General features: G+C 53.0%; 1 protein-coding gene across 1 annotated transcript in view; it reads right to left on the bottom strand.

Moving 5' to 3' along the window:
* Positions 1-22644, bottom strand: part of PDIA5 (protein disulfide isomerase family A member 5) — a 91894-nt gene that overhangs the window by 55260 nt on the left and 13990 nt on the right. Inside the window, exons 2-5 of the mRNA XM_080801187.1 lie at positions 16110-16236; positions 13124-13211; positions 3383-3466; positions 3028-3073 (exon numbers count right to left, since the gene is read on the bottom strand). Coding sequence (XP_080657313.1) covers positions 3028-3073; positions 3383-3466; positions 13124-13211; positions 16110-16236 — 345 coding nt within the window. The remainder of the gene's footprint in view (positions 1-3027; positions 3074-3382; positions 3467-13123; positions 13212-16109; positions 16237-22644) is intronic.

Here is a 22644-nt window from a genome sequence, read left to right on the forward strand (position 1 = left end):
ACAAGTGTGGTGGGAAGGAGGTGGGCTGGGGCGAGAAAAGGAAACACCCTCTTAGCAAGGCAATTTATTCAGCCCAGCCACTGGTCACAGACACAGGACCTCAGGGAGGCCGACTAGTTCTGGAAACTCCTATTTGGAAAGAGCTACCACGGAACACTGGGAGACAGCTACGATTTCGATTTCGCAGAATTTCATTCAGGTAATGCTCCTTGTTCGTCCAAATGGAGCTGTGAAACAACTCCTGGCAAGAGAAGAGGGGCCATTTGCACCATGGCAAAGGCAGGTCTGTCTCTCCTCTGTCCTTGCCAAAGCTTCACCTCGACAAGATAAGCCAAAACGGAAATGGCAGGGCCTCCTGAAACCCACGCTCACCCACAGCTGCAGAGGCACCTGCCGCCCAGGCCGTGTGAGAGAGATGCTTCTAGGCGCCGGCCTGTTTCAGAAACACCTGGGGCAGCAGTTCCCAACGCAGGGTGTGCGGCAGCCTTCGGGAGCCTGTGAGACCTCAGACTCCCACGAGAGCCCTACTTTATACACTACTTTACTTAGCATTTCCATTTACTCGCCATTTACTCGCATGCCCACATTTTACATTTACTTTATGCAAACATACTGTTTCTAGGGAGAAGATCTATGCCTTCCAGTAGATTCTCAGTGGGATGAGGAACCCAAAATAGGTTAGGAACTCCTGCTCTCAGGGGGCTCCTGTCCGCACAGCAGGATGAGCTGAGTTGGAGAGTGAGCCCCAGCTCCCATCCCCCCACTGCCAGCCCCAGCCCCAGCCCCGCCTCAGCATCAGGGAGAGAAGACATGGGGACACCAAAGGGAAGGGAGTCACCTCTGTGGATGCAGTAACTGAAATCCTCATACTTGCTTTTCAGATGGAGATTACTCTTGTTGAACTGAAGATGACTAACCCCATCCACAGGTTCTAAGTCCATCTGCCTGACAAGATCTGAAGTGGAGGTATGCACCTAGAATGCCTCCCTCCCCCAGCCCTCTTGCTCTCTGCGCCCTGAATCCCGGGGAAATGGCCCCACGACTCACACCTGGTTCTCAGGACATCTTGGGGTCTGAGAAAACACACAGCCACACAAGCCTTGGGAGAAGGTCATCAGAGGCTCATCTGAGTTTTGGCTTCCAGGCACCTCCGGGCCTCACTGCTTACACACAGTAAGGATTTTGCTGGACAGACTGCTGACCAGCAGAAGGCCACTTATACAGGAAGGTCCCCTCTTTCCCCTCCCTTGTCTGGCCTCTGGCTTCTGCAGGGGCCACTGCACAGTGCCAGTGGCCAGGTCCCTGCCGAACCATCCAGCAGGACAGCGACAGCAGCCAGAGCAGGGGCCTGCCACAGGCACCCGGCCAGGCTGGGACTCCTCTAGCTCTCTGCACATTGAGGCCCAGGAGGCTCCCTGAGAGGGACACCAACCTGTGACCAAAGAAGGCTTTGGTCTTGGCCACTCCTGCTGGATAAAGAGCAGAAGCCATCAGACAGTCATGGGAAACACTGTGGCACTTCCTCTTAGCCCTGGAGAGCTCCAGGGGCTCTACCCCAGGCCCTGATGGCCCTGGGGGCTTTAGGGACCCTGGGACTAAGGATGATTTCTCTCTACTGAAGACCCTGACCCTGTCCAATGCTTAGCCCTCTTCTCCAGGTAAAGTCACAGGAAGGATGGAGAGTGAGCAGACGCCATACACCTTGTCTTGGTAAAGGGGTGGACAAAGGCCAGGCCTCAGCCTCCCCTACCTAGGCCAGCTCCAAGTGCTCAGGAGCAGGGATGCTCCTTCCCTCCTCCCACAGCTCTGAGCAGCTGCTATCTCCTGCTCCACCACCCCAGGACAGCCGGCTCCGAGGGAGCCATGAAACATAAATTGGACACAGCCTCCGATATGAAAACGAAGAGCCCCCAGCACCCCTTCCATCCCTGCACAGCACTTCCCCACCTCGTTCCTGGGGAGCACATGTTCTCTCCCAGGGCTTCAGCTGACGTCTTAACAACACAGAATAAGAGGCTTAAGCAACCCTAGTTGGGAGAACTTTCTCTAAGTGTCTAAGTGGGTGTTAAGATGAGTAATCAGAGCGAGTCTGTAGAAGGTAAAAGCTGTAGACTTAAAAAAGAATGAAAGTTGGTAGGTAAACAGGAAGTGACCGGGGAGCTGAGGAAGAACAGCAGAGGAGAGGGGTCCTGGTGGCTACACAGACAGACGGACGGACAAGAAAGAATGGAAGGAGATGGAGAGAGATAGAGAGAGAGGATCATGGGGTTCAAGCCAGTGAGATAAGCAGGAGAGTCTGAAAAAGTAAGTTCCGCCTACGTTGGGAAGAGAGGAAATACATGGCCTCAGGTATTTCTGGGGCAGGGGGATTTCGCCTGGACCAGACACAGAAGGAGACAGGCCTGATGGAGAGGATGGGTATGCTGGAGGAGGAGAATCCAAGGGCAACAGAAGGTCTTGGGGCCTTGGGGTGACAACACCTGCAGGTCACAGCCCCTCCACACTTATTTTCATTGATGCTTTTCTCCATCGACTTCCCAGTTGGCTCTGTAGCAGGGAGCAACTCAGTGACATGGGGATGTCATCTGAACTGAGCTGCAGCCACTGACAGGGGCCTACCTGCCTATGTCCCACCCCCTGTGCTCACCTGGGCACAGGGAGTTCCCACCCCCCCGCCAGCCTCTGGAGAGCCAGCATGGACATTGCCGTGGAGACGGAGGTGGGGGGGTTCACACCACAGCAAAGGGAGACCCAGGCCTCTGGAGGGGAGAGGCAGATGGTGGCTTGCCTCCTGGGATGACTGCTGATAGATTTGCACACTTATCTACGAGGCCAGTCCCCCTTGTGTTAACAGTTACAAACTTCTCCAGATATTCTGCTGACATGTGCTCTAGAGATAAGAATCCCTCAGGTCATTTGGAAGAGCTATCTGTGCAATCTGCCCTTCCTTCTCTCAGAGAGAACCTGCCAGGCCTTTGGCATCTGTTCAGACGCTATCTCTGCTGAGAATGAGGGAAGTAAATTTACCTTAAATGTCACAGCTCGGTTATATTCAGTATGAAATGCACCATCCCTGTCAAATGAGGAGAAAAAGGTGTTAACTTTAAGAACGGTTGTGAGGATACATACCTTTGGTTTCCTGTAGCATCTCAGTAACATTCAGCTATTGAACATGGTTCAAGATTTAAAGAAAGAAAAGAAAAAAGAAAAGAAAAGAAAAGAAAGAGAGAAAGAAAGAAGAAAGAACGAATGAACTGTAAACACAGGGAAAAAATATCATTCTGAAATAAAATTAACCTAACTAAAAACCACCATTCCCTGAGAATATCAATGAAAGCTTTCAGCACTTACTTGGAAATTGGAAATGCCCACAGGTACTTACTGGTAATGGAATAATTCAACCTTTTTGTCCTTTGGGCTCAGGTCAACTTTCATCTTCTTGCACAATTTTCTACTCTCGGCATCACTGAAAGACACAAATGTCGGGAACCATTTGTTACTGGAGGTCCTCACAAAGGTGTTGACAGAGTAAAATTTGCTGTTGGTCTAAGAAAAGCCTGGTACCTTGGAATTCTCAACAGCAGGTAAGGCCCTGATGGTAGAAGCATATTCCGAGGACTGGAAAAGGAGGGTAGCCAACAGGAGATAGGCTTAATCAGGAAAGAGACAAGCAGATGTGGAGAGTGTCTCCCTACATGTGAGAGGCAGCACGGACAGCTCTGGACAAAGCCAGGGCCCGGCAGCACAGAGGATGGGCAGCCCATTCTAAGAAGAAAACAAACTACGGTATACATATGTGGTCCCCATCTCAGTTGCTCTTCAGAATCATCTGGGGAAGTTAAAAAAAAAGACGGATTAACCCGGCCCTCCCCAGATCATTACTTCAGACTCTCTGTCTCGGGGCCACGCCAGTTTTTGTTTTTAAAGCGCAAATGTGTGCCATATGCCACCTGCTAGACACCATCTGACCGGGGTAAGAGGAAGACGTTCTACAATGCTAACAAAGATATGAAATTGGACCAGGTTTGACCAAAGCCACAGGAAGAGAGGAGAGAGCTTCTGCCAAGTGCAGCATCTGCAATATCTACACTCTAGCAATTCTCCTATGAAACATTGATGGCATTGGTTCCATGCCATTGATGGCTTACAGAGTGCTCATGCCTGATCTCACCTGACCTGGCTTCCTTCCTGGTAGATCAATGGATTTCAAAATGGGGTCCCTGGACCAGCAGCATCAGCACTGCCCAGGAACCTGTTAGAAATGCAAATTCTCAGCCCCATCCCAAACCCACTGAATCAAAACTTTGTGGGGACTTGAGCAAGTGTGTTTTAAGGAGCCTGCAAGGTGATTCTGATGTAGGCCCCTGTCCTGTTTGGGCTCTTCCTCCTCTCCCCAACCTATCCAAGGTCTGGTGTCCCCTGTGGCCTCCACCAGCTGCTCAGCAGCCTCATCTGACTCAGGGCTTTCCCCATAACCTCACCATACTCAGCCAAGTCTGCCCAGCCAGAGGCAGCCAGCTGCCCCACCCCCGCAGGGCCATTTCCCCAGATTGGCATTGGCTCAGCGAGGGTATGTCAGCCACAGGTCCCCACTGGTTCCCTCTGGCTACACTGCATGAACCACTCTGTTCTGCCAGGAGTGACAGCCACTTGAGGGAAGCCCCTCATCTCCCACCTGTGCACACATCCCACCACCTTCTACAGCCACTGGCTCCACACAGCTGTGTGCTGGCCTCAGGACAGGCAGATTAAATCATTCAGCTCAGCTCTAAAAGCAACTCCCATCAATGGACAAGTGACATTGTGGCACCTCATTTTCAGTGTGAATAAGCACTGTGCAATTCAAGAAGCCTGTCTGACTGGAGAGATGTGTGGGGATGAGAGAGGGGACCACTCTCCTGCCCCCCCCCCCCCCCCCCCCGCCTAACTCAGGCCCAGGCTTTTCCCTCCCTATCTAGTCTTACCTGGGGCAGCCACCCCTGCAGCCACTGTGGCTTCCAGCCCCAGGCCTGGCAAACAGCGGGGACTCAAACGAAATGCATGATGAATTCCAAAATGAAAGGCTAATTCACATGACAGTGGTTGCTCCCCCAAGGAGGCAAGGGCACTCAGAGACAGGGAATCCCCAGAGAAGGGATCAGCAGGGATGGGGAGGAGATGCAGATAGGCAAAAGGATGCAGCAGAAGGACCCTCGGGGAAGGGCAGTCCCCGCGGAATCCAGAAGCGAGAAAGCCATAGCCAGAAGCCCTGTGGGGATGCCATACACGCCTCCACTGACAGGAGCCATTACAGCCTGGGCCTGCGCTGGCCGCAGAGGCTCTGTAGTGAAGCCAGGCTGACGGGGTGAGGAGGTCTGTTTCCAGATGACTGTATGTAAGGTGCCCTTTCTCTGCCTGAGCTCACTCCCCACGAGAGAGGACTCCACTCGGGGTGTTTACGACCGTTCACTTGGCCCTTGCCTGGTCCAGCTTTGTTCTGCTGCGCTCAGGCGACCAGGACCAACCACAACAAGAAACAGCGGCCAGGTCAGGAAGGGATCTTGAGCACTCAGGCCTCTCTCATCCCCATCCCAGCATCCAGCAGGGGCACCCAACCAGCTTGCTTCCACTGCCACACCCGAGAGGGCCGATCAGACTGCACAAAGCAGCCAATGGAGGGGTGAAGTGCCACCCCACGCTGGCTCTCCTCCAGGAGCCCGGCTGGCACCCTCTTCCTGTGACTTTCACAAAGCAGAGTTTAGGTGGGACAGGGCTCAGAGTCATTCTAACCCCAATCCCCACCTTGATCTGCCAGAACCTGCCCCAAAGAAAAATCTGGCTGCCGCAGCTATAGGTCCTCGGCGAGCTTAGGACAGGCCCAGGGGCTAATGCTCCAAAGCGACCAGCTGGGCTGAGTGGCGCCAGGAGGGTACAGAGGGTCCCCCGCCTGTTCCTCAGCATGGACCCCCAAGCTGCAGCCCCCGCCCCAGTAAAGCAAGTCACAGCTGCCTCTGCCACACGATTCCTTGTTGCAGACTCGGTGCAATGCGCTTCCCTCTGGGTTATGACACTCCCTAAGGATCTCCTCCTCTTCCCTGCTCCCTACACTCACACACGCACATACACGACAGCGAACGCATACGTGCTCAGAGTGGACTGGGGGAGGTAGCCTCCTGGCCTGTCCGAGCACCTCCGGCCCAGACCCCAGAGCCTCTGCCGAGCACCTTCCTCGGGCCCGCATGCCCTTCCCTGCAGTCTTCTGTCCACGGCAGTGTGGCTCCACATCTGACCGTGTCCACTGTCACCCCCGTCGGAATGTCTGCTCCGGGAAGGCGAGGGTTTTGTTTGGCTCACAGACAACTCTGCAGCTGGCCCATAGCGGGCACTCTCCGTAGCCTGAGTGAGCGAGCGAGCGAATGAGGGTGTCCTGTCGCTCCTGGGATAAGGCTCTACACTTCTGGCTCTCTGGGCTCTGTCTCCTGAGCACCCCTGCCAGGTGACAATTCCTCACAGCACTTCCTCCGACTGGCGCCCAGTCCTCCTGTTTCTCAGAGTACGTGTGTATGTGTGTGCGCACACATGCACATGCTAATCATTCAGTACACACAATAAAAGTCTTCAAGAGTTCCAGAAAGGAAGAGCAATTACCCAAGCTCAGGACCTTAAAAGGATCCGAGCTGATAGATTAAGCACAACTAATTGATTTATTGGCTAGCTCCCTTTCTGCTTCCCTCCCCCAGCCAGTGAGTGAGGCTCTGGGGGAAAAACGCAGGGAGACAAAGGCAGCAATCAGGGAAATGAGAGGCTTTGTGGGGATACGGAGGGAGCGGAAACCAGCATGGATCAGAGAACGGACTGCCACGCAAAGGCCCTCACCTGCCATTCCCCACAGTCCGCAAGAACAGACTGTCAGCAGGTCTGTCTGCCAGGGAGGTTGGAGCCCTGCCTCCCTCCGCTGTTTACTCACCCAGACCCACTGCGTCCTGTCCCGCCCCACCCTCCCTTGGCCCTCCTCTCCACAGAACGTGAGGAAAAGATTCCAGAGGCTGCCAGGCTAGAGAGACAAAGACACACACACACACATGTGTATTTGTAGGTGTTGTGGGCTGGCAGGCTAGGAGCCCGGTGTGGCCGCCATGGGGCATGCTGCCGTGTTTACTAGATCTTCCTGTGGGGCACGGCTGTCCAAGAGGCTGGCCACTCCGCTCCAGGGAATCAGACCCAGGAATGAAAGGTTGGGGGAGATAGCAGGAAGGAAGAGAAGAAACAGGTGCTGGAGGCTCAGAGAGGGGAAGCGTGCCTTTCCCAAATCACAGCCTACGGAACCACGCCCTCCTTGGAGGAAGGTCTAGCTACCCGTGGGAGGGACTGACGGCTTCTAGATCCGGCTGGGCTATCAGCCAGCTTGTGACCTCTGGTGGGGCCTGTGGTGTCCTGAGCTGCAAAATGTTGGAGCTGCCCACACAAGGCGAATGGAGCTCTTAATTCCTCTGCAGGATCCAACACTTCTAACACATAAAGCGGGCTGCCTGTATCCTGACAGGTGAATCAGGAGCCAGACCCCAGGACAGAAGGTAGAGACTCAGAGAGAGCTGAACCTCGGGCTTCTCCCTCCAGCCCCCCAACCATGTCCTGGCTCAACAAGTTGGCATCCTTAGAGCCACGTGGGCAGGATGTGGAGCACAGTGTCCCAGCCATGGCGTGCCCGCTGGCTAACCCAGACTTTCCAGGTTCTATCGCCCCCTCAAAGCAGCAATAAATCTCTTTCTCCCATCTGCCGGGTCCAACATGGTGGGATTCTGAGCAGATAGACCTGGGACTTCCTACAGGAAATGCAGGAAGGGTCTCACTCCCGAGACATGAAGAAAATGGGAGAGGACTAGGAACGAGTGAGCAAGAAAACGCTGTCAGAGTGACTGCTAGGTGCCATGTACCCAGGACAACCTGAAAGAACGCTGCTAGAGGGCTTGAGGAAGGAGACAGAACAGCCTGGAAGGGCTGGATCTTAAACCTGGACCAGCCTTGGTGGTCACATAGCACCTTCTGATGAGGGACTTGCAACAACAGGGATCATCCCGGGTTGGCTGTTCTATATGGTACCTTCCTCCAGACGGCACAGGGTGTAAGAAGATATACACAGCACAGTTAGTAAAAGGGATGGGGGTAAAAGACGGGGGCGTGCCCTCTCTTCCCCCTCGGCCCCCTCCCCAGCCCAGAGATTCTCAGGCTGTGCTCCTCAGCAGGGAGCATGGCCCCCCTCTCCACTAGCATTGGGCAATGTGCTGGAAGGCATCTGAAGCCCACAACATAAAACACAGCACTTCTCTTGGGAGTCCCCTTTATCCCCTGGTAAGTAGTGTTAAACATGTTTATATATGAAGAAGCAAATGCTAGATGCAAAGAACTTTTAGAAGAAAACAGAAGACTTCAAAATATGTGATACCTGCCCTGGAAGGCCCCACGGCTTGATCTGCACCACTCCGGCGGAAGCAGAGCCGATGGGAGAAAGAGAGCAGGGAAGACAGAAACTGCGGCTAGGTAATGACCTGACACCCTCAGGAAGAGCCGAGTAGTGAGCTCCAGATAGATGCACAGTCTCGGCCCAGTGAGAATCAGCCTGAGGAATTAGCATACCAGGCTCAGCTCCCACCTCCTGGCTCCAGCTCAGCTGCCCCGACAGCAGCTCTCCGCGCCAAGGCTGAGCCCGATGCCAGGCTGCGGGGCACGAGGGGAATACCAACGCCCTCACACACAACCCACTTCACAGCCGGACAACCGTCGCCAGCCAACCCGAGCGTGGCTGCTGAGCTCTGAGCCAGGAGGTGGACTGAGGGGAAGGGAGAGCTGACAAATCCCTGGACAGAAGCCAGACACCCCACAGACACCTCACAGCGACAAGCTTACAGGGCCTGGGACCTGGGAGAAAACCGACACAGAGGGGCACGTGTGCCTGCAGCCACACATGCAAGGGTAGGGAGGGAAGAGCCTGAAAATCAAGAAAAGGGGAGAAAGAAACACCCAGAGAGAAAAGAGAGGAGAAGACAGACCAAAAACCTGGGGGAGGCAGGGACCCAGAGATGGGGAAGAGGCGGTAGAAACTAGTAAGGAAGAGGGAACAAAGCAAGAGAGAGGCCAGCAGCTCCGAGGGAAGGACAGGAGAAACATAGGAGCAGACACCCAGAATGGGGGGAGATACAGGGAAAGACGCCCCCCGCCAAAGACTGCCACATACTCACATGCATACACACACACCAAACCTGGCAGCTTCGAGGATTTTCTGAGCCATGCTATTCAGGGATGAGAGCAAACCGGAAAGCCGAACTCCACAGTTCACACAAGATTACACTGAAGCCCAGAGAGGGCCTGCGACTTGCCAAAGGTCCCACAGCTATTAGCTGTCCATCTAGACTCAAGGCCGGGTCCCATAACTACAATCCTACACGTCCCATTGTACCCTAAACTTTTTAAAGGTCAGAGCAGAACAGCCTGTGCACTGCGGCTGACTCTCACGCTCAGAACTTTCTTCAGGGGCATCTTCTCAACACCCAGGGGACCCTCCCCCAAGAAAGCCGTTGAAGAAGGCACGCACGGTTTCTCTCCCTCGGCTTCTTCCAGGAATGCTCAAAACAATCCTGCCCAGATGAAAAGTAACAGGAAAAATGGGATCTCACACTTAAATTACATTCTAGAAAGAGCTTGCATTTACGGGCTCCTTACCGCGGACCTGGAAAGGCAGCAGAATATATACTATTGTTGCATTTACAGATGAGGAAACAGACTTGTCCAAGGTCATAGGGCTCATAAGTAGCAGAGCTGACCCTTCAACCCAGGCCTCTGCTGTTATTCCGCACACATTCAAAGACACTTCACGTCACAGCACTGCTTTCTCTTGCCTTAGGATGCCCTCCATCCCCCTCACCTGCCCTCAGAGGGAGAAAAGCAGAGTGGGCTCTTCACTCGAGACCTTCCTCTCACCCCCTTCCAAGCCCTGGCATCCTCATTCTAGCCTCCAACCCCCTGCTGGCAAGCCAGAAGGCAAGGCTGGAAAGAAGGAGAGAAGGGGAACCTCAGGAGGGCCTATGCGAGGGGAGGCATGCTCAGGCTGACCACCGGCTATTTAGTAGTTGCTAGGATAAAAAGTGAGCAGACGTTGGCTCCATTCCCCCTGCACACTCCACTGCAGATAGCAAGAGGAAGTCCTCCCGCGAGTGCTCCTGCCCATCCCTGAGCCTCTCATTCAGACTCAAAAACACACACTGAACACATTTAGGACACAATGAGAGCTGTCATCACTGGGCCCTCAGGTCAACGTGGCGGGTTCCCATAATGGTTTATAGGGCATGTTCAGAAGTCTATGACCTGGAGCAGCCGACAGGAGGGCAGAACCAGCTCACACCCCTGGGGAACTCCCTGTGTCATGGCCGCCCCTGAGAACTGCCACCCCAGTGGCCTGCACGAACTAGAGCCCCGGGTTCTGTCTCTTGGGCTGCTCTGGGAAGATCTCACTGCACCCTGCCTCTGACTTCAAATTTGGACCCAGATCCTCCTCCTCCTGCTTCCAACACAACCCATTAGAGCTCCATAACCCATCTACTTATCTCAGCTATTTTAAGAGCCATGTAACATTTCAGTTCATACTTTCTCTTGGAGGCATGAACTGAGTGGCAACTATGTGGCACAGTGTGTTCTTCTGTCTTAAGGTCACCCCTTTAAGCTCTAAGGTGCCCCCCTAGATTTTCAACTTAGCACATCAGAAGTCACAGGGTTATTTCTCCCATTGGTACTCTTATTGACTCCAGATGTCGTGTCTCCAAGCAAGCCCTGGATTCTGATGTTCTAACCCGGCCCCCTTTAGTCCTGCCCCTGCAGCGAGGAGAGCAGGACTGCTGCCTCCACGCCCAGCAGCAGAGGGCCCCAGGCCATGCTCGGGGCCCACACTACAGGGAGCTGCCTGCAGGGAAAGCCGGGGCACTTTTAAAGACCGGGTACTCAAAGGTCTTTGCCCCAAACTGTAACTCTGCTTTCACCGTGAAGCTTTTCTCAACCTTTCCAGGCAGAATAAAGGAATACCCCTCACACCCAGAGCCCCTGCTGATTGCACTTCTCACAAGAATTGTAATCACCAGGTTCAGTGTCTGCTTCCGCCTCACACGCTGAGGACACTATTATCCATCTGTGTACCTTAAGGCATAAGGAAGTGCTTAGGAATGTTCCAAGAGAAGGCAGCAACTACATCAAAGCTCTCCTTCCCATTTCTGCCACCTGCAAGCCTATGAACTCTCTGGGATAGGCTCTCCTGGTTGGCAGGCCAGTGTCATCTCCAGATACGGAGACTCCACAGTGCCCTGTACCCTCGAAAAGGCTCTGTCGCCTTGCCAGTCACACAGTGCACTCCTGGGAGAATGCGGGAGACTCAGACACACCTAGGACACAAGAACACTCTTGCACCAACTATGAACTAGAATTAATCAGTGGCCAAGATCTCACCAAATGTCTGGTGAGCAGTCTCTTCCACTAAATCAACGTTTGAGTAAATCAGGAGGGGTGAGGCTGGAGACAGGAGCACACACGCACGCAGACACCCCTACGGCAAACAGCACTCAGCTAAGACTTCTTCTCCTGGTCTCATCCAATGCTTTGTCAGAATAAAATCTCCCTTCAATTTTCACCCATCATGCGGAAGACAAACTTGAGGCCGTCAGCTTATAAATCAGTGTGTCCCAGAAGTTCATGCCCAAAACAGCCGTTTCGAGTTCCAATTGGAGTGGGAGAAGACTGGACTGGAGCGAAGTCTGCGAAGCCCAGTTAACCCTTGGGCTCATAGCTGGGCTGTGGCCCGGGCAAGAACAGCTACAGGAAAGGTTAGGAAAGGTTAGGACGGCCTTTGTAGGCCATCCAGGAAAAGAACTGCCTCTTTTCCCAGCAGAGCCCCGCCTCTTCCTCGTACTAACAACAGTGCAGTATCCTCCTTTCCCCTCCTCTTCCCAAGTCCATACTCCTGAGGGACCCGAAGTCCAGGTGACATGCGGCTAGACACAAGGGCTCTGGAAACACCTCCCGTCCTCAGTCAGAAGCGGATGTCCGCTGGCATCCACCAAGGGCAACACAGAGCCTTGCATATAGTAGGTGCTCCAAACATACAAAGGACAAACCTGCCCCTGGTTACAGTTTTTCCTACGTTCATTCACTCTCTAGGTGCCTTTTCTGTACTTAGGCCAATCTACACCAAATTGGGAGCTAATTATATAACAAGGGGGGGGGGGGTGTGCGCCCACGCGCGCGCGCGCGCACACACACACACACACAAAACACAGACAGATGTGGAAATTATTCCCGATGATTGAAAGGAAAGGGAAGCTGAGCACACCCTAGACTCAAACTCCCACACGCGGAAGAATCAGAGGAATTCCATCAAGAAAATTCCATTAAGAAACCCCATCCCCACCCTAAGAAGTGGCCCCACTTCCTACAGACTCCTGCCTGTGGGCTGGTGCCACCTTAACACTGACAAGAAAGTCTGGGTAGAGGGAGGTCAGGAAGGAGGAAAAGGAGGAGGAGGAGCGGGCAGTGCTGGCATGGGGACAGGTAGGGGCGGGCAGGAGACATGGGTCAGAAGAGAGCGCTGGAAGGACAAAGCCACCTGTCCAGGCCTGATCTAATGGAGATACCTCAGAAGGCAAGGCAGCCGTCCCTCGAACCAGCTGATTCCACTACTTTCATGCTGTGGGCAGCGGAGAGCTCTATGAATGACCTGGGCTGGGGGTAAAGCCCATGGTTCTTGCCACAGACCCCTCCTAGGCAAGCCTGCCGGGTGACCCTGAAAATAACCTTGCTCTCAGGAAATCAAGGCCCCCTCTCCCTCCCACTGGGAAGAAAAAAATCATGTGATACGTGGCACTATGGAAAAAGGGAAGAAGAGTGGAAGAGCTGGAAAGAACAGGTGGGAAGCCAAACCCACCCCTTCTCCAGAAAACAGGTGACCCTGCGGTAAGGTGAGAAAGGCTTTCCCACCCCAGTCTCTCCATCACATCTTCTCTCCCAGAGCCTTCATCAGGAACCATTTCCTACCCCACCCAAAGGAGGGGTAAGATCCCCAGGGAGGCCCCGCCCTCCAGCCGCCGTGCCCCACGTCCCCGGGACATACCCACAGTCTACCCAGCAGATGGTGCCTTGTCCTTTCACTGCCTGGGCCACAGTGGATAATAACCTGAGATGACTTTCAGCTGCAGCCTCTGTAAAAAAACACAAAAAAATTAAACATGTGTGCCCAAGCACGCCAGCCATCTTCCCTCAGGAGCAAGGAAGGATGGAGACCTGTCCCAGGAAGAGTCTGGAGCACCAGTTACGAACGACACTGACCCTGGGATCAACAGTTTGGTGAGAATTCTTCTCAGAAACCCCTGCTTCTGCCAGCCTCCGGAGCCCTCCTCACAGAGAGCCCCCAACTCACCCCTCCTTTCCACCACACCTCACACCCCATTCTTCTAAGAATCTCTCAGCCAGATGCTCAACTCTCAGTAGAATCTCTGACTCATTACTTTTCTGGGACAAACTGTGAAAATCCTGTAACCAAACGATTACAATTCCATAACTAACACTGGGAACAAGTTTGCCCATTCCCCACTCCTCTGTCCTGAAGCCCATGCTGGGTGCTCACGAGAGCAAGGACCAGACTCTTCCTTTACTTGTGCGTCACATCCTCACCTCGACAGGGGCTCAGGACAGCCTGGTGGTTAAAGGAGGTTTATATGTGACACTGGTCTCTGATGGACCAATGTCAAGTGGACCCAGGTCACAATTCACAGCCCATTTCCCCAGCAGTGACAGAAGGGCCAGCCCTGGCAGTACCTGGAGGGTCACCTGCAAAAACAGGCACTATGCCTTGGGGGCAGGATGGAGTGAGCACGAGAAAGTAAGTTTGTCACTGGTGCAGGCATCTGGGCAAAGCCCTGGAACCTATGGTGGGAGGGCAGGTGCTTGGGTACAGAGCCTTACAGCCAGGATTCCAACATGGCCAGCTTGCGAGGGTCTTTGGCCAGCGCCTCGCCTTTCCCCATCACACCTGAGAGCTCACTTGAAGGGCCTACCGTGCAGACATCAGGAGTGAGAGCAGGTCCACTGTCCCCCCCACCCCAAACCATAAGATACATTCCAAAGCCAAGCAGAAAAGATGTCTGAATTATTTGCCTCCACCAGATTCCCTTTTCTAGCAGGCATAATGGTAGCTGTTTGTGAATACAAAGCACGCTGAGTCTTTCACGGAAGTGAACAAAAAGCATCTTTCTAGAGAACTGCCCGAAGCCACCCGAAAGGAGGCACTCCTGGGAACCCCCACAAGCCCAACCAGAGGAGGGCATACAGCAGAGGGGGGCAAAGCCATCGCCCCACCATGCACTGGGGCTCAGATGGGGCTCACTGGGGCAGTGGGGGAGCTCAACTCAAGCTATATGAAGCACCCCTCTCTGAACCCCATCTTTCAGCCGGGGAAAGGGAGGTGCTGCTTGAGAGGAGGGGAGTGGAGAAAATCCAGTTACTGCACTGCTCCACAGCCCACTGTGCTCGTCAGAGCTCGGGCAGCCCGGGCAGGGGGGGGTCCTACTGCCTGGCAGTCCAAGGCGGAGAGGCGCCCAGGAAGCACTGGAACCCCACCGCCAATGAGTGAGCCAGAGGCTGCGTGAGGGGCAGAAGAGAAAGTAAGAGTGGTCCAGGCCCTGCGTCCTGCCCCACAGCTACCCTAATCATCTCCTGATCTCAGAGCCCTCCCGCCATCGCAGGATTCACACATTTCTTCCTAGGCTCCAGCAGAGGAAATGAGGAGGGGGAAGCACAGAAGGCCAGCTGTATCATCCACCAGCCAGTGGAGCTCAGACAAGTCAGCTAATCTCCCTCTGCCTCAGTTTCCCCACCGGAAAACCAGACGCTCTCTGACAACCTGCAGTGCCTCCCTCATGGCAAAGGAGCAGATGGGAATGTGTCCCACGAGTTCCCTGTGGAGCCCGTGTAAGATGATGAGCTCCTGTGACAGGACAGACCCAGAGAAGCGACGGAGCGTGTTTCTGCACTAGCAGCCATATAAGCATCCCAGTGGGTAAGCCGGGCTTATTCAGAGTCCGGCACCCCAGGCTTCAGGAACAGCTCTGCTTCTCCTTTGCCTCAATTTCCCCCTACTCCTGACAACAGAGAAATGCTAGACACAGGCCAGGCTCCCAACAACCAGCTCAGGAAGGGTGTGCCAAGCCCTCCAAAGGGCAAGAAGTAGCAAGTGCCAGGGCGCTTAGCGGATGCAGGCTTCAGGAGAGACACACGTCCAAAACATCCATCAGCCCCCAGTGCCAATGAGTGTCGAGGATGAGCTGCCAGGGAGAACTGGGCCCGGAACTGGCCCAGCCTCTGGCTGCTGCTTCTCCAGGGCACAGAAAACTTGGCATCCTGAGGAGCAGTGAAAACACTTAACTCTGCTGGAACAACATCAACAGTCAGATGTTCGGAGTCATGGCCAAGAGCTAAGCAAACCTCTCTCCAGCCACTATGCCCTGGCCAGCCTCAAGGTCAGAGGAGGCAAGCCACAGCTCCTACCCCCACTGAAACTACTCTGTCCTGCTCCTGGAGCCCACTGCCAGCTCCATTCCATGTTCTGACCCCAGAGTGGGACAGATGAGGACCAGGCAGGACCAGGGCTGCCAGGCTGGGTGTGTGCTCCCGAGCCTGGGACCAAGTCAGCTGACGACAGCCCAGTCCCATCACTGAATCAACACCTCTGGTGAATCATAGCCCTTCGTGGCCAGCCTGTGCCTGTCCAGGAAGCCAGAACATCTGTGCCCAGTGACTACCGTCCTCCATCCCCCTTCACACACACCTTCTCCCTCCTGATGTACTGAGCGCTCCAGAGGCTCTGCCTAAGAACAACTGATTACAAGGAATGGAAACAGCCTCTCAGGGATCCAAAAAGACAGGAACAAACATCCCTCTGTGCCTTTGCCTCATTTTCTGGGGAAAGCTGACAAGCCTGATGACCCTCGGGCCCTCCCTGAATGCTTTCTGGTCCTGAGGTCTCTGCCTCCCACCTGTGCTCCGAACTCAAATCATCCCATTCCCGATGGATGACCCCCAAAACCAGGTTGGGCACTCACCAGATTTGGAGTAAAGCACCAGCACATTATTCCGGGTCCTGAGAAGTTTTTTCAAGTCCTTGGGGTCAGAAATTCTCTCGATGAGCGAGGAGACCTTTGCGGAGGACAGCCACGTCAGCAGGACCACCTGGGGATAGAGAGGCCAAGGACCGTGAGCCCCAGCTTCCCGCCAGGCCCAAGGAAGGATGGGTGCCTACAGACACACTGCCTAGAACCCACTTTACTTCAGAGGGATAAGGGCACATCAACCCCTCTCAGGACACTGCATCAACCCTTCCACCTTATCGCTTCTCCAAACCACCAACAGCCCTCCCCCAGGACACTGCCCAGCCTACTCCCAGTCTCCATCTCAGCATTCCTCTTCGGGCCCTTTTACAAAGCTGTATGAGCTGCATTCTACACAAGCAGGCTGCCAGATGAACCAGCCACCTACTCAATCCAGACCTCTCTGGAAAGTCAGTGTCTGTACCCCACGCCCACCTTGATACCACACACCAGAGCAATGTGCAAACTCCATCCCACCTAGAAGCACTGAAGCACAAATCCACAGAGAAGTAAGATCACTTCTCATATTTAGGATGGGAATGGAAAGTATTCAGCTTTTCCCACTCAGCCAGTGATCTCAGGAAGCCAGCCAACAAGAAATGAGCAATTCTTCCCAGAGAACCCAGAGAACAACCTTGGGTCCTGGAGGCCCCAAGCACCTCTGCAGGCATGAGGAGTAGGCTGGAAGCAGGCTGAGGAGGAAATGTGTTAAAAGTCTGAATAAGGAACAGTCACATAGCAGATCCCCTTACCCAGCCCACAGAGCTGGCCAGCAGCCCCTTGCCTGGCTGGCGGAAAACACCGGGCTACTATATGGAGAGACTGAATAAGAAAAGCTCTGCTGGGAGACACCAGGCAAAGAGTAGAAGTATGGCCCTGAGAGAAAACAAGGGGATTAAGGGAAAGTCTACAAACCGAACCTGGAGATCACCCATCCCCCTGAGCCCCCACTCCCCTGACATCTCCCTTCCCTCTTCCAGAATGCTGCCAGTCTTATTCCCCCAGGCAGGAGATTAGAGAATTTTTCTCTGTGGAAACTGAGGAGCACAAGAAAAACAGCCTAAAGATGGTGTTTTGGAGAGCCTCCAATGAAATAACTGAGTTCCCACTGAAATACCCACTGTGAGGCCCTCTCAGTAAACAAGTGCCCTCTACCTCCTTCTCACACTCACAGTCTCCAGTGCGTGTGCTAGTGACTTGCTATTCAATACGGATAACCCAAGTTCTCCAGATATTTGAGGAAAGCCCTCAATACAAAAGACAGGGATGAAAACAAAGTAAAAGAAAGAGGATACTTAGAAGAAAAGAAAAAGAACAGAAAACAGAAAAACTATGATTATTATTCTCAGAAAAATGAAATGCTGCATCCATAAAACAAGAATAGAATGCAGGGCGCCTGGGTGGCTCAGTCAGTTAAGTGTCTGCCTTCAGGTCAGGTCATGATGCCAGGGGTCCTGGGATCAAGCCCCACATTGGGCTCCTGCTCATTTGGGAGCCTGCTTCTCCCTCTCCCTCTGCTGCTCTCCCCGCTTGTGCTCTTGCTCATACTCTCTGTCAAATAAATTTTAAAAATTAAAAAAAAAAAAAAGAATAGAATGCCACGAGTAAGGAATAGTCAAAGAGGATCAGGAAAAACTCTTGGAAAGTAAAACTCTCAAAGAACTGAAAAAATTACAACAGAGTTGAAAGTAAAATTTCAAAAAAAACGCCTAGAAAACAAAATGTAAAATTAAGAAATACAAAACAGAAGAAAAAGTTAAGAAAAATAAGAAAATGGATCCATTAAGTGCAAGAGCCAAATTAAAGTAACTCGAGGAAAAGAAACTTAAAAAAAAAAAAAAAACTTTAAGAAAATACCCCAGACTTCAAGAATGTAAGTCTCCAGTTGAGAAGGTCCCACACAATGAATAAAAAAAGACTCTCAACAAAGAACATCACTGAAAACTTTCAGAACATTGCTGACAAAGAAGAGATTCTGAAAGTTTCAAAGAAAAAAAACCCACCACATACAAAAAGATCAGGAGTCAAAACTGGCCTAAGACTGCTCATCAGCACACAAGATGACAATGAAGCACTGCCTCCATGATTCTCATGCAACACTATCTCCAACTGGAATTCTATATCCAGCCAAACTATCTGTCAATTATAAGTACAGATTTACTTAGGCTTTAGAGCTCAGATGTGAAAAACTTACCACCAATATACCCTTTCTAAGGAAAATACTGGAAGTCATGCTCTATCAAAACAAATGAGTAAAAAATGAGAAAGACAGGGAATCTAGGAAACAAAGGGTCCCACAGAGGGAGGCAAGGAGAATTACTATGTTGATGGTGAACAGGAGTCCAGGATACATATCCTGTAGTCTACACAGCAACCAGCCCGTAATGGAGCAAGGACAAAGAGTTATGGATGAATGTGGCCAATAAAAGGAGGCAACTGTAGATTATCTGATATGCTTAACTGTATTGATCAGTTAAATCATCTGTCCAAAGTTACACAGCTAATAAGTAACAGGGCCAGAACCTGAACCCTAGTCTCTCTACTGGACCCAATGCCCTCTTAGTCCATTGCCTCTTTGCAGCCAGAAGTCTTGGGCTGCATCTGAGCTCTACCAGTCAGTAGCTAAGATGCCTAGTCAACATCACCTGACCTTTTACAGCCTAGTGCCTTGCATCTGACATGGAAATAACGATACCTCCCTAGTGGGATGGCTGTGAGGATGAAATGGGGTAACTTCTCAAACATACTTTATAAATCATAAAGCACCCCAACGGTATCAGATACCATAATTTATAATACAATGTTCCATTTCCGCAGAGTAGAAGACCAAAATGTGGACAAATTCTAGCATTTCTAAATCTGATCTGCCATTGGAAATCAAACGTTCCTTCTCCCCAGGGTTAAACTATCAAGGAGGAAGAGTTGAGGAACTCTGTGTCCCTCATTCTGCCCTGCCAGAGCCGGGCAACCCACCTTGAGAGCCCACCAAAAAGTTAATTCCCTTATATTATTACCTGTTATTCTACTGCTCTCAGGTTGCTAATGGACTTCAGACTAAAAAGTCCATAGCTTAATACACATGATGAAGGAAAAAAATAAAAGAATCTGTTGGAAAAACACACTGATGTTGCTGTGGTTTTAATCCTCAGATAGTAACTTGGGAAAAACAAACTGCCCTTGCCCAGTGCCTCAGTACTTTGCCCTGTAGACCAGCCTTCCTGAGACTGGCAGGCACCTACCCTTGTGGAACTGGGAAGAAGGGGAAGGGAAAGGAGCCAGGCCAGGCCCAGTGCCCACCTGCCCAGGCAGCACAGTGGCACGCTGCTCGACCACGGACAGCAAAGGGTCTACAGCAGAAACGTCAAGAGTCAAGTCCAATGGCATACCCACAGCTTCCTTTCTCTAAAACCCAGTCAGTCCCTCCGATTATCTAACCAATAGCCACCCTCACAGTAAACAAACCACTCTCCGGCCAGCCACCAAAGCCTCTGACTCAACATTTACCCTCACACAGCAGAGAACTTAAGCTCACCCTAAGAAACGCATTGAGCTAATGGACTGCTTGAACACTATCACCCAGTATGATGCTAGGGTTTAAACTGGGCACTGCCCGTGGCCAGCCTGGTTTAGAACTCCCTATGGAAGTGTCTTTCCCTCTCTCCCTCCATCCCTACCACACCCCTAGACTAAGAGCTCTGGAGGGCGGGGCCCAGCATGGTGCCTGGCCCCTTGAAAGCCCTCAGGAAGGGTCTGCTCAGCATCATAACTGTGAAGAATCACACTGGTCACCACATTCCTGACCTCTAGAGAGGAGGTCATAAAGTGAGTCCGTGGCAGCTCCTGCGAGATCCAGGAGGGACCACCGAAAGCAGACAGACCACAGGGCAGTCATCATCTGGACTGGAGAATCGTGGGAGAGCATGGGTGGGACCAACTGGGGGGTCTGGGAAGCCTGGCTCAAGAGCCTCATCCAGCCATGACCTTAGATTGGGCAGCCACCAGGGAGGCTGGAGGTGGAAGGACCAGTTGGGCAGCTGCCCAAGGGGAAAGAAATGGGTCTACCCAAGGGCCTCAGGGGGAAACAAGAGAACTCAGCAATTATTCCTATGTAAGCAGGGAAGGAAGGGAGAAGAGGCTAAAATGATTCCAAGGGTTCTGGGCTAGGCGTGCAGAAAGCCAGCCAAAATGGAAGAACTGAGCAGTGGTGGCAGGAAAGGCTGTCGTTTTCTGTTGAAGAAGTGGTAGGTAATACACTCAGGTGTGGACACGTGGCCAGTACAGACATCTTCCAGGCTGGAGAGTGAGCCCTGAGGCCAGTGAAGGCTCCAGGGCCAGCGTTCAGAGGGAGACAACAAGGGAACACCTCCGCTGAGGGGAGGAAGAGGACCGAGAGGAAAGTCGGGAAGGAGAAGGTGGAAAGTGCTACATCAACACAGACCAGGGAGGAGACCCACAGAAGAGGGGGTGATGACCCTGCGGGCAAGGCCATGGTGAAGTCCCCTGGGACATCACGAGTGAACCCCAGCAGCAAGCAGGGAGGGCGGCCAGAAGCCAGCTTGCACACCCAGCCTGGGAGCTGCAGTGACCGACAACAGGAAGCCGCACAGGTGGCCCAGCCAGTCAGGAGAAGGGTGGGCGGTCTCCCCTGCGGAGGGATGCACGCGTGTGGGCACAGGGGAGCAGGACTGCCTAGAAAGGCAGGACTGCCTAGAGAGGAGGAGATTCAGGAGCAAGAGAGAAAACATAGTCAGGAGAGCCAGATCCAGGGGAACCAGATGGCGTGGTGTGCTAGGAGCAAAGGCGGCAGGCTTAACATCACTGAGAGGGGGAAGGATGAAAGGCGCCCTGGTACCTGGCCCCGGAGGGACCACCCCCCTTAGCTCACAACCAGGGGCGGCCAGGAGGCCGTCCCTTTCCACCCTCCCCTAAGCCTCTCCTCCAGCCACTTAACATTCTCCCTTCTCCCCCACTTCTGTCTATTCTTTAACCTTTGCAGAGTGCACGCTCCTTCCCTTCCTTGAGACGCTGCTCCAGTGAGCCTCGGATCACCTTGCCAAGCACCTTCTTGCAGACTTCCTAAGTCACAACCCACAAAAAACAGCAATAACAACCATGTTAATGGTGCACACACACTCAGGTTGTCAAGCCTTTGGGGGAGAGGGCGGCATCTGAGAAACCAGCCACCTGCCCAGCCAGCCACGGATCTGTCCCTGGGTGCAGCAGGCTCTTTACATTCTAAGTCACTAGCTTTGGTGTTAGAGGAGAGAGAGAGAAAAAAAAAATCCCCTTTGTCCACCATGCAAACTCCTTCTGACCTTTCTCCATGATTGCTTTCTTTCTGCTCACATCCCTGAGCTTCAGCAGTGTTTATAGCAAGGCTGGGCTGCCCACCATGGGCTGGGCTGAGGCCCGTAAAACTGCCCCCCACCCCACCCCACGCAGGGCAGGCCATGGTTGGGAAGGACTGCTGCCCAGGAATCCAGGCCCCCAATGCCACCCCCAACCCCGTCACAGTGCACACCCCCTCAGAACACCAGGCACCTCCATCAGAGTAGAAGCCACCTCCGCCCTCAGGCCTCCACCCGCCACCCCAGCCCCTCTTCAGAGGCAGGAGCCCTTGCCCCACCTCCACCAGAGCTGGAGGCAATGGGTTTTCTCGTCTTCCAGACGCCCCGAGTGTGCTCCTGCCTGTATCACGGCCAGCCTAGAACCCCACCCTCATCGGAGTCCCACCCCTCAGACATCAGGGAGAGAGCACTGCTTCTGGAGCCATACAGACCTGGGGTCAGACCCAGGGGCCATCATTTACACCAACATGACCTCAGATGTTAGTAGCCCTCTCAGGGGGGCATCTCCCCACCCATAAAGAGGGGAGGACAGTACTGATACCTCCCTTGTGGGGCTGGCTGAGGGTTAAATGAGGGGGAGAAAAGTACACAGAGAACCTAACATAATGCTTGGCACACAGAAATACATAATAATCATAATTATCTTTATTAGTACTATTAGTGAGACAAATCAGAGATAGAGCAAGAACAACAGTGAAACGGGCACCACCTCTTCCTCTCCAGGGCCTTGGCTGCAATCAGGCAAAATAGCAAGTCCAGGCAGGAAGGAGCGTGCACGTACACACACTCAGGATGTAAAACCTGAAATCATCACCCATCTGCGTGGCAACCCAGACCAGGAACCCACGCAGCAAAGGCAGAGCGCTCCTTCCAGATTTCATGCCCATTTTCCCCTCACCAAACCCAATAACTGGGGACTAGCTTCATCCCACAAAAAGGAAACTGAGGCTCAGCAAGGTTCTATCACTTACCAAGGTCACACAGTAGGTAAGCAGCAGATCTGGGACTACACCTCGGGTCTCCCAGCTCCTGGCCAGAGGATGTTTACTTCTCTCAACCCTATGAGCTCCCGGGACCCATGCAAAAAGAAGCACCTCTTTCCCAGGCAGGGCCTTTTGGAGAAAAGCCCCGAACTTCCAGAA

This window comes from Martes martes, assembly GCF_963455335.1.
Source record: "Martes martes genome assembly, chromosome: 1".
Lineage (NCBI taxonomy): Eukaryota > Metazoa > Chordata > Mammalia > Carnivora > Mustelidae > Martes > Martes martes.